This window comes from Hypanus sabinus, chromosome 3, assembly GCF_030144855.1.
Source record: "Hypanus sabinus isolate sHypSab1 chromosome 3, sHypSab1.hap1, whole genome shotgun sequence".
Classification (NCBI taxonomy): domain Eukaryota; kingdom Metazoa; phylum Chordata; class Chondrichthyes; order Myliobatiformes; family Dasyatidae; genus Hypanus; species Hypanus sabinus.
Window position 1 is genome coordinate 189,711,522 of NC_082708.1, and position 18,962 is coordinate 189,730,483.

The 18,962-nt window shown below is 56.3% G+C and overlaps 1 protein-coding gene across 1 annotated transcript in view; it reads left to right on the forward strand.

Moving 5' to 3' along the window:
- LOC132391989 (shootin-1-like) overlaps window positions 1–18,962 on the forward strand; it is a 112,247-nt gene that overhangs the window by 77,446 nt on the left and 15,839 nt on the right. The window contains exons 7-11 of the mRNA XM_059965854.1: window positions 5,572–5,653; window positions 6,128–6,222; window positions 7,007–7,153; window positions 8,811–8,964; window positions 17,537–17,690. Coding sequence (XP_059821837.1) covers window positions 5,572–5,653; window positions 6,128–6,222; window positions 7,007–7,153; window positions 8,811–8,964; window positions 17,537–17,690 — 632 coding nt within the window. The remainder of the gene's footprint in view (window positions 1–5,571; window positions 5,654–6,127; window positions 6,223–7,006; window positions 7,154–8,810; window positions 8,965–17,536; window positions 17,691–18,962) is intronic.

Consider the following 18,962-nt stretch of genomic DNA (forward strand, 5'->3'; position numbering starts at 1 on the left):
GCACACTCCCAATGGACCCAACCCCTTCCCAATCACTCCCATGTACACACTCCCAATGGACCCAACCCCTTCCCATTCACTCCCATGTACACACTCCCAATGGACCCAACCCCTTCCCATTCACTCCCATGTACACACTCCCAATGGACCCAACCCCTTCCCATTCACTCCCACTGTCCACACTCCCAATGGACCCAACCCCTTCCCATTCTCTCCCACTGTTCACACTCCCAATGGACCCAACCCCTTCCCTTTCACTCTCACAGTGCACACTCCCAATGGACCCAACCCCTTCCCATTCACTCCCATGTACACACTCCCAATGGACCCAACCCCTTCCCATTCACTCCAACTGTCCACACTCCCAATGGACCCAACCCCTTCCCATTCACTCCCACTGTTCACACTCCCAATGGACCCAACCCCTTCCCATTCACTCCCACTGTTCACACTCCCAATGGACCCAACCCTTTCCCATTCACTCCCACTGTCCACACCTCTCCCAATGGACCCAACCCTTTCCCATTCACTCCCACTGTTCACACTCCCAATGGACCCAACCCCTTCCCATTCATTTCCATGTACACACTCCCAATGGACCCAACCCCTTCCCATTCACTCCCATGTACACACTCACAATGGACCCAACCCCTTCCCATTCACTCCCACTGTTCACACTCCCAATGGACCCAACCCCTTCCCATTCACTCCCACTGTTCACACTCCCAATGGACCCAACACCTTCACTTTCACGCTCACAGTGCACACTCCCAATGGACCCAACCCTTTCCCATTCACTCCCACTGTCCACACTCCCAATGGACCCAACCCTTTCCCATTCACTCCCACTGTCCACACCTCTCCCAATGGACCCAACCCTTTCCCATTCACTCCCACTGTTCACACTCCCAATGGACCCAACCCCTTCCCATTCATTTCCATGTACACACTCCCAATGGACCCAACCCCTTCCCATTCACTCCCATGTACACACTCACAATGGACCCAACCCCTTCCCATTCACTCCCACTGTTCACACTCCCAATGGACCCAACCCCTTCCCATTCACTCCCACTGTTCACACTCCCAATGGACCCAACACCTTCACTTTCACGCTCACAGTGCACACTCCCAATGGACCCAACCCTTTCCCATTCACTCCCACTGTCCACACTCCCAATGGACCCAACCCCTTCCCATTCACTCCCACTGTTCACACTCCCAATGGACCCAACACCTTCACTTTCACGCTCACAGTGCACACTCCCAATGGACCCAACCCTTTCCCATTCACTCCCACTGTCCACACTCCCAATGGACCCAACCCTTTCCCATTCACTCCCACTGTCCACACCTCTCCCAATGGACCCAACCCTTTCCCATTCACTCCCACTGTTCACACTCCCAATGGACCCAACCCCTTCCCATTCATTTCCATGTACACACTCCCAATGGACCCAACCCCTTCCCATTCACTCCCATGTACACACTCACAATGGACCCAACCCCTTCCCATTCACTCCCACTGTTCACACTCCCAATGGACCCAACCCCTTCCCATTCACTCCCACTGTTCACACTCCCAATGGACCCAACCCCTTCCCTTTCAATCTCACAGTGCACACTCCCAATGGACCCAACCCCTTCCCTTTCACTCTCACAGTGCACACTCCCAATGGACCCAACCTCTTCCCTTTCGCTCTCACAGTGCACACTCCCAATGGACCCAACCCCTTCCCATTCACTCCCATGTACACACTCCCAATGGACCCAACCCCTTCCCATTCACTCCCACTGTCCACACTCCCAATGGACCCAACCCCTTCCCATTCACTCCCACTGTCCACACTCCCAATGGACCCAACCCCTTCCCTTTCACTCTCACAGTGCACACTCCCAATGGACCCAACCCCTTCCCATTCACTCCCACTGTCCACACTCCCAATGGACCCAACCCCTTCCCATTCACTCCCACTGTCCACACTCCCAATGGACCCAACCCTTTCCCATTCACTCCCACTGTTCACACTCCCAATGGACCCAACCCCTTCCCTTTCAATCTCACAGTGCACACTCCCAATGGACCCAACCCCTTCCCTTTCACTCCCACTGTCCACACTCCCAATGGACCCAACCCCTTCCCTTTCACTCTCACAGTGCACACTCCCAATGGACCCAACCCCTTCCCATTCACTCCCACTGTCCACACTCCCAATGGACCCAACCCCTTCCCATTCACTCCCACTGTCCACACTCCCAATGGACCCAACCCTTTCCCATTCACTCCCACTGTCCACACTTCCAATGGACCCAACCCCTTTCCATTCACTCCCACTGTCCACACTCCCAATGGACCCAACCCCTTCCCATTCACTCCCACTGTCCACACTCCCAATGGACCCAACCCTTTCCCATTCACTCCCACTGTCCACACTCCCAATGGACCCAACACCTTCACTTTCACGCTCACAGTGCACACTCCCAATGGACCCAACCCTTTCCCATTCACTCCCACTGTTCACACTCCCAATGGACCCAACCCCTTCCCTTTCAATCTCACAGTGCACACTCCCAATGGACCCAACCCCTTCCCTTTCACTCTCACAGTGCACACTCCCAATGGACCCAACCTCTTCCCTTTCGCTCTCACAGTGCACACTCCCAATGGACCCAACCCCTTCCCATTCACTCCCATGTACACACTCCCAATGGACCCAACCCCTTCCCATTCACTCCCACTGTCCACACTCCCAATGGACCCAACCCCTTCCCATTCACTCCCACTGTCCACACTCCCAATGGACCCAACCCCTTCCCTTTCACTCTCACAGTGCACACTCCCAATGGACCCAACCCCTTCCCATTCACTCCCACTGTCCACACTCCCAATGGACCCAACCCCTTCCCATTCACTCCCACTGTCCACACTCCCAATGGACCCAACCCTTTCCCATTCACTCCCACTGTCCACACTCCCAATGGACCCGACACCTTCACTTTCACGCTCACAGTGCACACTCCCAATGGACCCAACCCTTTCCCATTCACTCCCACTGTCCACACTCCCAATGGACCCAACCCTTTCCCATTCACTCCCACTGTCCACACCTCTCCCAATGGACCCAACCCTTTCCCATTCACTCCCACTGTTCACACTCCCAATGGACCCAACCCCTTCCCATTCATTTCCATGTACACACTCCCAATGGACCCAACCCCTTCCCATTCACTCCCATGTACACACTCACAATGGACCCAACCCCTTCCCATTCACTCCCACTGTTCACACTCCCAATGGACCCAACCCCTTCCCATTCACTCCCACTGTTCACACTCCCAATGGACCCAACCCCTTCCCTTTCAATCTCACAGTGCACACTCCCAATGGACCCAACCCCTTCCCTTTCACTCTCACAGTGCACACTCCCAATGGACCCAACCTCTTCCCTTTCGCTCTCACAGTGCACACTCCCAATGGACCCAACCCCTTCCCATTCACTCCCATGTACACACTCCCAATGGACCCAACCCCTTCCCATTCACTCCCACTGTCCACACTCCCAATGGACCCAACCCCTTCCCATTCACTCCCACTGTCCACACTCCCAATGGACCCAACCCCTTCCCTTTCACTCTCACAGTGCACACTCCCAATGGACCCAACCCCTTCCCATTCACTCCCACTGTCCACACTCCCAATGGACCCAACCCCTTCCCATTCACTCCCACTGTCCACACTCCCAATGGACCCAACCCTTTCCCATTCACTCCCACTGTCCACACTTCCAATGGACCCAACCCCTTTCCATTCACTCCCACTGTCCACACTCCCAAAGGACCCAATCCCTTCCCATTCACTCCCACTGTCCACACTCCCAATGGACCCAACCCCTTCCCTTTCACTCTCACAGTGCACACTCCCAATGGACCCAACCCCTTCCCATTCACTCCCACTGTCCACACTCCCAATGGACCCAACCCCTTCCCATTCACTCCCACTGTCCACACTCCCAATGGACCCAACCCTTTCCCATTCACTCCCACTGTCCACACTTCCAATGGACCCAACCCCTTTCCATTCACTCCCACTGTCCACACTCCCAATGGACCCAACCCTTTCCCATTCACTCCCACTGTCCACACTTCCAATGGACCCAACCCCTTTCCATTCACTCCCACTGTCCACACTCCCAATGGACCCAACCCCTTCCCATTCACTCCCACTGTTCACACTCCCAATGGACCCAACCCCTTCCCTTTCAATCTCACAGTGCACACTCCCAATGGACCCAACCCCTTCCCTTTCACTCTCACAGTGCACACTCCCAATGGACCCAACCTCTTCCCTTTCGCTCTCACAGTGCACACTCCCAATGGACCCAACCCCTTCCCATTCACTCCCACTGTTCACACTCCCAATGGACCCAACCCCTTCCCTTTCAATCTCACAGTGCACACTCCCAATGGACCCAACCCCTTCCCTTTCACTCTCACAGTGCACACTCCCAATGGACCCAACCTCTTCCCTTTCGCTCTCACAGTGCACACTCCCAATGGACCCAACCCCTTCCCATTCACTCCCACTGTCCACACTCCCAATGGACCCAACCCCTTCCCATTCACTCCCACTGTCCACACTCTCAATGGACCCAACCCCTTCCCTTTCACTCTCACAGTGCACACTCCCAATGGACCCAACCCCTTCCCATTCACTCCCACTGTCCACACTCCCAATGGACCCAACCCCTTCCCATTCACTCCCACTGTCCACACTCCCAATGGACCCAACCCTTTCCCATTCACTCCCACTGTCCACACTCCCAATGGACCCAACCCTTTCCCATTCACTCCCAGTGTCCACACTCCCAATGGACTTAAACCCTTCCCATTCACTCTTACCATCCACATTCCCAGTGTTTAGGGCAGAAACTGGAACCGCTTGGGCTCCTGGCCATCTTGCAAGCATTTGAACCATTTTGATGAGAGTCTGCAGGTGATAGAGGGGAGCTGATATCCGATCTGGGTCCAAGCTGTGGGCCTGACTGTTCTGTGCTCTCCTCCCGCTGGTGTGATGCATGCATACCTCCTGCTCTCAGTCGGTGTCCTGGGATCTCTGCACTGCCAGAGGCTGCAGCATGCTATATCAGCTCCCAGCCCAGCGGATCTGAAAGATCCCACAGCCTCTTCACTGGACACTGCTCCCTGGATTCCTGGTGAGTCTTCATACAGGGTCTCAGCCTGAAACACTGACTGTTTAGTCCTCTCCATCGATGCTGCCTGTCCTGCTGAGTTCCTCCAGCACTTCCGGTTGTTGCTGGGGACTCTGGTGCTTCCTTTGGTCCTCCAGTGTCCTTGCTGAGATCTTCCCGTGCATCCTATCTGCTCGTACTGAACCCGATTGGCCATGAGGTGTCTGGGGCGTCACCAGAGTGCAGGGGCCATGTCGCTGCCCTCCGGACACATTGGCTGCATCCTCTCCGCCCACCGAGGTTCTTCGACTCGTCGATTTTCTGGGCTGGGGGGGGGGGGTCTCTCCTGTTTCCTGACATCCTGTTTGTTTGTGACATACAGGCAGAGAAGGAGCAGAGGGAGAAGAGGTTGCTGAAGGACACTCTCAACAAGCAGAACAAGAACCTTCAGCGGCTCAGTACAGGTCTGAATGACCCAGCCTTCATGTCTACCCCAGTCCCTCTCACACTCTTTCCCATTTCCTCTCTGCTTCTCTCTCTATCTCCCTCTCCATCTCCATCTCCCCTTCTCCGCAAACGTTCATCGCAAATGGACCCAGCCCAAAGGGGCGGCGCAGTAGCATAGCATTTAGCGCAACAATCAAGGTTCAATTCTCACCACTGTCTATCAGGGGTCCACTGAGACGAGTGAGGGACTACCCACTCCAGGAGACAACACCCTTCTCGGATACAGTGACAGTACGGAGGGAAACCCCATGACCTCCCACCAAACCACCCCCATTCACCCCACCCCTCCCACTCCAATGCTGCCACCAGCTGTCGGCTCTGTCCAATAGCCCAGACAGAGGAAGGCCACTCGGCCCATAGGGCCAGAAGCCATTGCATTTCCTTCCCAGATGAGGGGGGGCGTTGTAACACTGATTCGCTCTCTGTCACAGTCTCCACCCTGGTGACCCAGGAATACCAGGAGCTACAGCAGAACCTGGAGCTGGAGCAGAATCTCAGGCAGCGGGCAGAGAGCTACGCCCACCAGGTACGGCGGGGTGGGGCAGGGAGAGAGCTACACCCACCAGGCATGGCGGGGTGGGGCAGGGAGAGAGCTACACCCACCAGGCATGGCGGGGTGGGGCAGGGAGAGAGCTACGCCCACCAGGTATGGTGGAGTGGGGCAGGGAGAGAGCTACGCCCACCAGGTACGGCGGGGTGGGGCAGGGAGAGAGCTATGCCCACCTGTTATGGCGGGGTGGGGCGGGGCAGGGAGAGAGCTACGCCCACCAGGTACGGCGGGGTGGGGCAGGGAGAGAGCTACGCCCACCTGTTATGGCGGGGTGGGGCAGGGAGAGAGCTACGCCCACCAGGTATGGCGGGGTGGGGCAGGCAGAGAGCTACGCCCACCAGCTACGGCAGGGTGGGGCAGGGAGAGAGCTACGCCCACCTGGGCGGGGCGGTGCGGGGAGAGGGGAGAGGGGAGGGTGGTAGAGGGTTGGGGAGGAGTGGGTGACAGGTCAGATTGACGGAGAGGGAGTGAGGGTGGAGAGAGTCGGGGGCTGTGGAGGAGCAGTTTACAGTGGGGGTGAGTGGATAGAAGGTGGGAGGGTTTGGGGTGAGGAGGAGGGAGTGAGAGAGAATTGTTTAGGGTGGGGAAAGGAGAGAGATGGAGTGAAAGGGTTCAGAGTGGACGGAGGGTGGGAGGGGGTTGTGGTGAGAAGGCTTAGAGAGGGCGACAGATTTTGGGAGTCTGCAGGGTGATGGGGCAATGGGGAGGAGGAGAAAGGTGAGGAAGGTCCTCTCCCTCACTCACTCCGGGATGGCCGCAGATGCGAGTGAAGAAGCAGGAGGCAAACCGGCAGAGTCTGCTCCTCCTGGAGAAAACGGAGCCCAGCGTCCAGCTGCTCAAGGCCCTGGAGGAGGCGAGCGCCGCACACCGGACCCTCGAGGAGGAGCGCTTCCTCCACGAGAAACAGGTGAGGAGGGACACGGCGAGGGTTCAAGGGGAGAAGTGAGGGTGGGAAATGGCAAGGGGACAGGTGAGGGGGAAATGATGAGGGAGGCGAGGGTGGGAAATGACGTGGAGAAGTGAGGGAGAGGAAACTGCGAGGGGAGAGGTGAGGGTGGGAAACGGTGAGGGGGGAGGTGAGGGTGGGAAACGTTGAGGGGAGAGGTGAGGGTGGGAAATGACGAGGGGAGAGGTGAGAGTGGGAAATGGCGAGGGGAGAAGTGAGGGTGGGAAACGGTGAGGGGGAGGTGAGGGTAGGAAATGACGAGGGGAGAGGTGAGGGTGGGAAATGGTGAGGGGGGAGGTGAGGGTAGGAAATGACAAGGGGAGAGGTGAGGGTGGGAAACGGTGAGGGGAGAGGTGAGGGTGGGAAACGTCGAGGGGAGAGGTGAGGGTGGGAAATGGCGAGGGGAGAAGTGAGGGTGGGAAATGGTGAGGGGGGAGGTGAGGGTAGGAAATGACGAGGGGAGAGGTGAGGGTGGGAAACGTTGAGGGGAGAGGTGAGGGTGGGAAATGGCGAGGGGAGAAGTGAGGGTGGGAAACGGTGAGGGGGGAGGTGAGGGTAGGAAATGACGAGGGGAGAGGTGAGGGTGGGAAACGGTGAGGGGGGAGGTGAGGGTAGGAAATGACGAGGGGAGAGGTGAGGGGGGGAAATGGCGAGGGGAGTGGTGAGGGTGGGAAATGGCGAGGGGAGAAGTGAGGGAGAGGAAACTGCGAGGGAGGAAGTGAGGGTGGGAAATGACGAGAGGAGAGGTGAAGGTGGTAAACAGGGAATGGAGTGAGGGTGAGGAAACTGAGGGTGGAAAATGGTGAAGGGAGAGGTGAGGGTGGGAAATGGCAAGGGGAGAGGTGAGGGTGGGAAATGGTGAGGGGAGAAGTGAGGGAGAGGAAACTGCGAGGGAGGAAGTGAGGGTGGGAAATGGTGAGGGGAGAGGTGAGGGTGGGAGATGATGAGGGGAGAAGTGAGGGAGAGGAAACTGCGAGGGAGGAAGTGAGGGTGGGAAACGGTGAGGGAGAGGAAACTGTGAGGGGAGAGGTGAGGGTGGGAAACGTCGAGGGGGGAGGTGAGGGTAGTAAATGACGAGGGAAGAAGTGAGGGTGGGAAGTGATGAGAGGAGAGGTGAAGGTGGTAAACAGGGAATGGAGAAGTGAGGGTGAGGAAACAGGGTGGGAAATGGTGAAGGGAGAGGTGAGGGTGGGAAATGGCGAGGGGAGAAGTGAGGGTGGGAAATAACGAGGGGAGAGATGAGGGTGGGAAACAGCGAGGGGAGAGGTGAGGGTGAGAAGGGCGAGGGAGAGTGTAAGGTAGGGATTGGCGAGAGGAAAAGAGAGAGCACCTCCCTCCCTCAGAATTCCCATCCTTCCATTTCCTCCCTTCGCTCCCCTCCCTCCAGAACATCCATCCACTGCCTCCACTCAGACTTTCCTCCTCCATTCCTCTTCATTGATATACCTCCTTTCCATCCAAACCCTCCTTCCCTCCCTCCACTCTCTTACTTCCCTCCATCTTTGCCCTTCCACCCTCCCCCTTCCCTCTTTGCCCTATGCATTCCCTGCCCCAGCTCACACACCCCACTCTTCCCCTTGGCTCCGATGTCTGACGAGCTCTGTTTGACCCTCTGAAGGTGAAGGAGCTGCAAACGCAGCTCGAGGGGAGTGAGCACAGGAAGGAGGTGGACAGGCTCCGGCTCCTTTTGCAGTTGGCAGACGAACATCAAGCCGAGCTTGAGAACCAAGTCCAGGAGGCCGAGAAAAGGAATCAGGAGCTCGAAACCAAAGGTCAGTAACACTAAAATAATTCCGTGTGAGTGTGATGGGACGGTGTAGAGGGAGCTTCACTCTGTGTCTGACCCCGGGAGTGTGTGATGGGACAGTGTGGAGGGAGCTTCACTCTGTGTCTGACCCTGGGAGTGTGTGATGGGACAGTGTAGAGGGAGCTTCACTCTGTGTCTGACCCTGGGAGTGTGCGATGGGACAGTGTAGAGGGAGCTTCACTCTGTGTCTGACCCTGGGAGTGTGTGATGGGACAGTGTAGAGGGAGCTTCACTCTGTGTCTGACCCTGGGAGTGTGTGATGGGACGGTGTAGAGGGAGCTTCACTCTGTGTCTGACCGCGGGAGTGTGTGATGGGACGGTGTAGAGGGAGCTTCACTCTGTGTCTGACCCCGGGAGTGTGTGATGGGACAGTGTAGAGGGAGATTCATTCTGTGTCTGACCCCGGGAGTGTGTGATGGGACGGTGTAGAAGGAGCTTCACTCTATGTCTGACCCCGGGAGTGTGAGATGGGACGGTGTAGAGGGAGCTTCACACTATGTCTGACCCCGGGAGTGTGAGATGGGACGGTGTGGAGGGAGCTTCACTCTGTGTCTGACCCCGGGAGTGTGTGATGGGACAGTGAGGAGGGAGCTTCACTCTGTGTCTGACGCTGGGAGTGTGTGATGGGACAGTGTAGAGGGAGCTTCACTCTGTGTCTGACCCTGGGAGTGTGCGATGGGACAGTGTAGAGGGAGCTTCACTCTGTGTCTGACCCTGGGAGTGTGTGATGGGACAGTGTAGAGGGAGCTTCACTCTGTGTCTGACCCTGGGAGTGTGTGATGGGACGGTGTAGAGGGAGCTTCACTCTGTGTCTGACCGCGGGAGTGTGTGATGGGACGGTGTAGAGGGAGCTTCACTCTGTGTCTGACCCCGGGAGTGTGTGATGGGACAGTGTAGAGGGAGATTCATTCTGTGTCTGACCCCGGGAGTGTGTGATGGGACGGTGTAGAGGGAGCTTCACTCTATGTCTGACCCCGGGAGTGTGAGATGGGACGGTGTAGAGGGAGCTTCACTCTATGTCTGACCCCGGGAGTGTGAGATGGGACGGTGTGGAGGGAGCTTCACTCTGTGTCTGACCCTGGGAGTGTGTGATGGGACAGTGTAGAGGGAGATTCATTCTGTGTCTGACCCCGGGAGTGTGTGATGGGACAGTGTGGAGGGAGCTTCACTCTGTGTCTGACCCCGGGAGTGTGTGATGGGACAGTGTGGAGGGAGCTTCACTCTGTGTCTGACCCCGGGAGTGTGTGATGGGACAGTGTGGAGGGAGCTTCACTCTGTGTCTGACCCCGGGAGTGTGTGATGGGACAGTGTGGAGGGAGATTCACTCTGTGTCTGACCCCGGGAGTGTGTGATGGGACAGTGTGGAGGGTGATTCACTCTGTATCTGACCCCGGGAGTGTGTGATGGGACAGTGTGGAGGGAGATTCACTCTGTGTCTGACCCCGGGAGTGTGTGATGGGACAGTGTGGAGGGTGATTCACTCTGTATCTGACCCCGGGAGTGTGTGATGGGACAGTGTGGAGGGAGCTTCACTCTGTGTCTGACCCTGGGAGTGTGTGATGGGACAGTGTAGAGGGAGCTTCACTCTGTGTCTGACCCCGGGAGTGTGTGATGAGACAGTGTAGAGGGAGCTTCACTCTGTGTCTGACCCCGGGAGTGTGTGATGGGACGGTGTAGAGGGAGCTTCACTCTATGTCTGACCCCGGGAGTGTGAGATGGGACGGTGTAGAGGGAGCTTCACTCTATGTCTGACCCCGGGAGTGTGAGATGGGACAGTGTGGAGGGAGCTTCACTCTATGTCTGACCCCGGGAGTGTGAGATGGGACGGTGTGGAGGGAGCTTCACTCTATGTCTGACCCCGGGAGTTTGTGATGGGACGGTGTAGAGGGAGTTTCACTCTGTGTCTGACCCTGGGAGTGTGTGATGGGACAGTGTGGAGGGAGCTTCACTCTGTGTCTGACCCCGGGAGTATGTGATGGGACGGTGTAGAGGGAGTTTCACTCTGTGTCTGACCCCGGGAGTGTGTGATGGGACGGTGTAGAGGGAGCTTCACTCTATGTCTGACCCCGGGAGTGTGAGATGGGACGGTGTAGAGGGAGCTTCACTCTATGTCTGACCCCGGGAGTGTGAGATGGGACGGTGTGGAGGGAGCTTCACTCTATGTCTGACCCCGGGAGTGTGAGATGGGACGGTGTGGTGGGAGCTTCACTCTATGTCTGACCCTGGGAGTGTGTGATGAGACAGTGTGGAGGGAGATTCACTCTGTGTCTGACCCCGGGAGTGTGTGATGGGACGGTGTGGAGGGAGATTCACTCTGTGTCTGACCCCGGGAGTGTGTGATGGGACAGTGTGGAGGGAGCTTCACTCTGTGTCTGACCCTGGGAGTGTGTGATGGGACAGTGTAGAGGGAGCTTCACTCTGTGTCTGACCCCGGGAGTGTGTGATGGGACAGTGTAGAGGGAGCTTCACTCTGTGTCTGACCCCGGGAGTGTGTGATGGGACAATGTGGAGGGAGCTTCTCTCTGTGTCTGACCCCGGGAGTGTGTGATGGGACAGTGTGGAGGGAGATTCACTCTGTATCTGACCCCGGGAGTGTGTGATGGGACGGTATGGAGGGAGCTTCACTCTGTGTCTGACCCCGGGAGTGTGTGATGGGACGGTATGGAGGGAGCTTCACTCTGTGTCTGACCCTGGGAGTGTGTGATGGGACGGTATGGAGGGAGCTTCACTCTGTGTCTGACCCCGGGAGTGTGTGATGGGATAGTGTGGAGGGAGCTTCACTCTGTGTCTGACCCTGGGAGTGTGTGATGGGACAGTGTGGAGGGTGATTCACTCTGTATCTGACCCCGGGAGTTGTGTCCATGCTGGGGTGTGTGATGGGACAGTGTAGAGGGAGCTTCACTCTGTGTCTGACCCCGGGAGTGTGTGATGGGACAGTGTAGAGGGAGCTTCACTCTGTGTCTGACCCTGGGAGTGTGTGATGGGACAGTGTAGAGGGAGCTTCACTCTGTGTCTGACCCCGGGAATGTGTGATGGGACGGTGTGGAGGGAGCTTCACTCTGTGTCTGACCCCGGGAGTGTGTGATGGGACGGTGTGGAGGGAGATTCACTCTGTGTCTGACCCCGGGAGTGTGTGATGGGACAGTGTGGAGGGAGTTTCACTGGGAGTGTGTGATGGGACGGTGTGGAGGGAGATTCACTCTGTGTCTGACCCCGGGAGTGTGTGATGGGACGGTGTGGAGGGAGATTCACTCTGTGTCTGACCCTGGGAGTGTGTGATGGGACGGTATGGAGGGAGCTTCACTCTGTGTCTGACCCCGGGAGTGTGTGATGGGACGGTATGGAGGGAGCTTCACTCTGTGTCTGACCCTGGGAGTGTGTGATGGGACGGTATGGAGGGAGCTTCACTCTGTGTCTGACCCCGGGAGTGTGTGATGGGATAGTGTGGAGGGAGCTTCACTCTGTGTCTGACCCTGGGAGTGTGTGATGGGACAGTGTGGAGGGTGATTCACTCTGTGTCTGACCCCGGGAGTGTGTGATGGGACAGTGTAGAGGGAGCTTCACTCTGTGTCTGACCCCGGGAGTGTGTGATGGGACAGTGTAGAGGGAGCTTCACTCTGTGTCTGACCCCGGGAGTGTGTGATGGGACAGTGTGGAGGGAGCTTCACTCTGTATCTGACCCCGGGAGTGTGTGATGGGACAGTGTAGAGGGAGCTTCACTCTGTGTCTGACCCCGGGAGTGTGTGATGGGACAGTGTAGAGGGAGCTTCACTCTGTGTCTGACCCCGGGAGTTTGTGATGGGACAGTGTAGAGGGAGCTTCACTCTGTGTCTGACCCTGGGAGTGTGTGATGGGACAGTGTAGAGGGAGCTTCACTCTGTGTCTGACCCCGGGAGTGTGTGATGGGACAGTGTGGAGGGAGCTTCACTCTGTGTCTGACCCCGGGAGAGTGTGGAGGGAGAATCACTCTGTGTCTGACCCCGGGAGAGTGTGATGGGACAGTGTGGAGGGAGTTTCACTCTGTGTCTGACCCCGGGAGTGTGTGATGGGACAGTGTAGAGGGAGATTCACTCTGTGTCTGACCCGGGAGAGTGTGATGGGACAGTGTAGAGGGAGCTTCACTCTGTGTCTGACCCCGGGAGTGTGTGATGAGACAGTGTAGAGGGAGCTTCACTCTGTGTCTGACCCGGGAGAGTGTGATGGGACAGTGTAGAGGGAGCTTCACTCTGTGTCTGACCCCGGGAGTGTGTGATGAGACAGTGTAGAGGGAGCTTCACTCTGTGTCTGTCCCCGAGAGTGTGTGATGGGACAGTGTAGAGGGAGTTTCACTCTGTGTCTGACCCCAGGAGTATGTGATGGGACAGTGTGGAGGGAGCTTCACTCTGTGTCTGACCCCGGGAGAGTGTGGAGGGAGATTCACTCTGTGTCTGACCCCGGGAGTGTGTGATGGGACAGTGTAGAGGGAGCTTCACTCTGTGTCTGTCCCCGAGAGTGTGTGATGGGACAGTGTGGAGGGAGCTTCACTCTGTGTCTGACCCCGGGAGTGTGTGATGGGACAGTGTAGAGGGAGTTTCACTCTGTGTCTGACCCCAGGAGTGTGTGATGGGACAGTGTGGAGGGAGCTTCACTCTGTGTCTGACCCCGGGAGTGTGTGATGGGACAGTGTAGAGGGAGTTTCACTCTGTGTCTGACTCCAGGAGTATGTGATGGGACAGTGTAGGGGGAGCTTTACTCTGTCTGACTCCACAGTGTGTGATGGGACAGTGTAGGGGGAGCTTTACTCTGTCTGACCCCGGGAGAGTGTGATGGGACAGTGTAGGGGGAGCTTTACTCTGTCTGACTCCACAGTGTGTGATGGGACAGTGTAGGGGTACTTTACTCTGTCTGACTCCACAGTGTGTGATGGGATGATGTGAAGAGAGTTTTTTGAAGAGGTAGCCAAGAGGATTGATGAGGGCAGGGTGGTAGATGTTATCTACATAGACTTTAGCAAGACCTTTGACAAGGGTGTGTACAGTTGGCTGGTCCAGAAGGTGAGATCATATGGGATCCTTCTTCTTTGGTTGTCCATCGAAATCCAATGACGACATCCACTCCTTTAACGGTGAGATCTTTGATGACTATACAGTCCTATCCTGGACCCACAAGTTCTGTTGCATGTGGGACATGTATATGTGGTAGTGATGGTCGTGATGGCAACCATGGCTGCATTTCTCCAGGCTCTCTTCTGCTGTCTTCTGGTTGTTATTTCCATCTCCAGAATATGAACCCCGTCCCTACACAGCTGTCGCCAAGTGTTACGGTCAGCAGCAACATCCTCCAGGTCCTCAGGTCTGATGCTTTAATGCTTCCTTAAAGGATTCTTCATCTGATCCTATAGCGCTTCTTCGGCCCTCCAGCTGAGTGTCGACCATGATGTAGCTGGCCGTATAACACTCTGCAGGGTAGCCAACATGGGGGCATCCTTATCACGTGCCCCAGCCACTGCAGCTGACGCTGGGTGATCATGGCCTCAATACTTCTGCAGTTGGTCTTTACAAGTATTTCAGTGTGAGGCACCCGCTCACATCAAGGACTTGATGTGACGGCTGTAGGTTACCCAAGCTTCACAGCCATAAAGGAGGGTGGTGACACAGACCGCTTGGTGTACAGCGACCCCTGTGGAGGGGCGAAGGCTCCTGCTCTGAAAGACTCTATGCCGAAGTCTCCCAAAGGCAGCTGATGCCCCTTTAAGGCAGCCCTGGATGTCGTTGTCAATGTCGCTATCCTCAGAGAGAATGCTCCCCAGATATTTGAAAGATGGCACTACTGACAGCTTTTCATCACCAACAGTGAAGGCAGGTAGGGTGGGATGTAAGGACTGTCCTGGACCTGTATGGCATCTCTGACAGACCTCACTGGAAACGGCTGAGCTGAGGCGCTACAACACCGACACTGCTGCCCTGAGTGAGACCAGGCTCCTGGATGAAGGCTCTGTAACAGAGGAAGGGATGGGTTACCCCTTCTTCTGGAAAGGTCTCCCCCCAGGTGGACAACATCTCCACGGAGTAGGATTGGCCATCAAGAACACCTTTCTACCAAGTCTTTCACATGCCCGTTGGCATTAGTGAGAGACCAATGACCCTCCGTATCCCCTGGCAAAGAAACGTCATGCCACGCATCTCAGTGCCTGTGCACCAGCTTTGCCATCTGAGAAAGAGGCCAAGGAATGCTTTTATCAGACATTGGATGAAGCTCTCTGCGGGATCCCTAAGAATGATAAGATCATTCTGCTTGGGGACTTTAATGCTAGGGTGGGACAGAACAACAGGGTGTGGAGTGGAGAGCTCGGTAGGCAAGGTCAATGCAAGTGGCATGAGGCTACTTACTCTTCGAGCTGAGCATAACCATATGGGATCCAGAGTGAGGTAGACAATGCACCATTGGCTTGGAGGAAGGAGGCAGAGGGTGCTGGTGGAGGTTTGACTTTCAGACCAGAGTCCCGTGACCATTGGTGGGGCTGCAGTGATCGATGTTGGGTCTCTTGGTGCTTTTTATTCACAGAATGCAATGGCGTGGAATAGAATGCTGCTGGTATGATTAGTAAGCTTGTAGATGACACCAAAGTGGGTGCAACAGTGGAGAGAGAAGAAGGTGGTCTAAGATTCCAAACAGGGTCTAGGTCAACTGGTCAGAGGGACAAGGAAAAGCAGATAGAACTTGGAAAACTGCCAACACTTTGGGTACTTAAACCGGGGCGAGACTTGCATGGTAAATGGTAAGGTCCTGGGGAGTATTGTATGATGGGGAGGCCCAGGGAACAGGTACAGGTAGACCTGGTGGTGGAGGAGGTGTTTGGCACGCTGGCCTTCGCACTCGATACAGAAGTTGGGAGGTCATGTTACTGGACGTTGGTGAGACTGCACTGTGAGAACTGGTTACCCGACTCTTGCAAGGATTTCGTTCAGGAAGAGAGGGAGCAGAGAAGGTTCACCAGGAGGTTACCGGGACTGGAAGCCTGGAGGTAGAAGGAGAGACTGGCCAGGCGGAGGCTCTTTTCGCTGGAGTGAAGGAGGTTGAGAGGTGACCTTACCGAGGGGCATGTTGTTTAATGGATCAAACCCGGACAGACATTTTGGTCAGCATTGATGTTGGGCCAAAGGGCCTCCAGCTGAGGGATGCAGGGAGAAGGATCATTCCCTCTCCAGGACACAGGGCAATGGGAGAGAGGCTGATCTACTCATTTATTAGACATACTGCACTGAACGATCCCTTCCGGGCCAACGAGCTGCACTGCCCAGCACCACTGATTTAACCAAAGCCCAATCACAGGACAACTTACAACGACCAATCCACCTGCTGCCTTTGGACTGAGGGAGGAAACCCACACGTTCACCAAGAGGCCGTACAATCTCCTTACAGATGGCATTGGAATTGAACACCCCAAGCGTTGTGCTAACCACTACCCTACCGCAGCCAAAGTTTAGTAGCCACCTGTATGAGATGGGTCAGTGTTTGAGGCAGGAAGGGGCGCGGACTGCGGGCTGGTGAGGTGGGTGGGATTTGAAGGCCGGGCTGTGTGTGACGGGGGCTGAGTGTGTGACGGGGGTGTGTGATGGTGGGTGGTGTGAGTGATGGGGGTGTGTGTGTGACGGTGGGGGGGTGTGTTTGACGGTGGGTGGTGTGTGTGATGGGGGTGTGTGTGACGGTGGGGGGTGTGTGATGGTGGGGAGGTGTGTGTGACAGTGGGGGGGGTGTGTGACGGTGGGGGGGTGTGTGAGACGGTGGGAGGTGTGTGTGACGGTGGGAGGTGTGTGTGTGACGGTGGGGGGGTGTGTGTGACGGTGGGAGGTGTGTGTGACGGTGGGGGGGTGTGTGTGACGGTGGGAGGTGTGTGTGACGGTGGGAGGTGTGTGTGTGACGGTGGGGGGGGTGTGTGTGACGGGGGTGTGTGTAATGGTGGGGTATGTGTGTTGGTGGGGGTGTGTGTGACGGTGGGAGGTGTGTGTGACGGTGGGGTGTGTGTGTGTTGGTGGGGGGGTGTTTGACGGTGGGGGGGTGTGTGTGACGGTGGGAGGTGTGTGTGACGGTGGGGTGTGTGTGTGTTGGTGGGGGGGTGTTTGACGGTGGGGGGGTGTGTGTGACGGTGGGAGGTGTGTGTGACGGTGGGAGGTGTGTGTGACGGGGGTGTGTGTGTGTTGGTGGGGGGGTGTTTGACGGTGGGGGGGTGTGTGTGACGGTGGGGTGTGTGTGTGTTGGTGGGGGGGGTGTTTGACGGTGGGAGGTGTGTGTGTGACGGTGGGGTGTGTGTGTGTTGGTGGGGGGGTGTTTGACGGTGGGGGGGTGTGTGTGACGGTGGGAGGTGTGTGTGACGGTGGGAGGTGTGTGTGTGACGGTGGGGGGGTGTGTGTGACGGGGGTGTGTGTAATGGTGGGGTATGTGTGTTGGTGGGGGGGGTGTTTGATGGTGGGGGGGGTGACGGGGTTGGGGTTGGATTTGATCGGCACTCTGCACTGTCATCGGGCTCAGAACTTACCATTTTGCTTCTTTGCTTCCAGTCAGAGACCTTCAGCAGGAACAGAGCTCCTCGGACCGTCCGATGTGTGAGGTGGACGAGGGGGCTGCCAGCATAACCCCACCACCACCACCACCCCCACCCCCACCACCACCACCACCCCCCCCTCTGCCCCCCCAAAGCGCAGCCCCTATCGAGTAAGTGAACCGAGAACCCACCAGCCTTCAGCTGCGTTTTGTGGTGTGCTGAGCATTGTGTTGGTGGTGTACTGGTACGAGTAGCCACTGTACGTTCATTGGCACATCCGGGCTCCACAGGAGCACAACAGTCAGTGTGACACTATTCCAGCTCAGAGCACAGGAGTTCGGAGTTCAACTCCAGCATTCTCTGTAAAAAAGTTGGTAATTTCCTTCCTGTGACTGCGTGGGTTTCCTCCCACAGTCCAAAAACGTACCAGTTAGCAGTCATTGTAAATAGTTTTGTGACTAGGCTCGGGTTGAAGGGTGGAGCTGCTCCTCGTTCGGGAAGGGCCTGTGTCCCTAAAATAAACCATTAACACACCTGCAGCTAAATGATTGTCCCTCTGGGAACAATCCGCCATATACTCCTCAAAACTCCATTCCTGGCAGTACCTCTGCCCTCTCTCCATGAGACCATCCCCCTCTCATTTCCCTGTTCTCCATCAGAGCCAACAAAAGCAGGACCCCTGTGCGGCAGAGCTTTTAAAATGCAACAGCTGTTGGATTGGGGCAGTCCCACTCTCTCAAACTAGAAGTCCAGCTCTGGTGGTATGAGTAGTCTTTCTTGGTTACAGTGGGTGACCATGGTGTCGTCTTCGCCTTGTCCTGCCCTTCACTCTCCACAGAGCCTTGCAGAATGACCTTTCCGGCTGTTGGGTCTCACTGTAGATCTTATCCGCCCAGTCTGCTGGTGCCAGTCCCTATCTCACCGGGTGTAAGGCCCTCTGTCTACCCTCACCTGGCTTAGCAGGCCTGTCGAAGCGGGGTACCGGGGTGCGGCCGCTGTCACGTGCGAACAGTGACAGGTGAGAGCTGAGTGTCCGGTGGGGACCAAAGCCAAGTGTGCTGCCATTAAATTGGACGTGACCAGCCCCTCTGCCAGAGATGCTACCCCTCCCTGTACCCCTGCAAAATTCCTTCTCACACATCGATAGCGTGTAGATAGGATGGCGGAGAAGGCAGTGGGTTTTCATCAGCCAGGGCACTGAGTGTAGGAGATGGGATGTTATGTCACAGTATAGGATAGGAGGTAGGTGAGGCCACTCTTGGAGTTCTGTGTGCAGATTTGGCCACCCTGTTAAAGGAACGATGTTATTAAACATGTACATTGACAGTGAAATACATATCTTGTGTCAATGACCGACACAGGATATGCCAGAGAGGGTCTGTATGTCCGAAACTTACTAACCCTAAGCTGGGCATCTTTGGAATGTGGGAGTAAACCGGAAC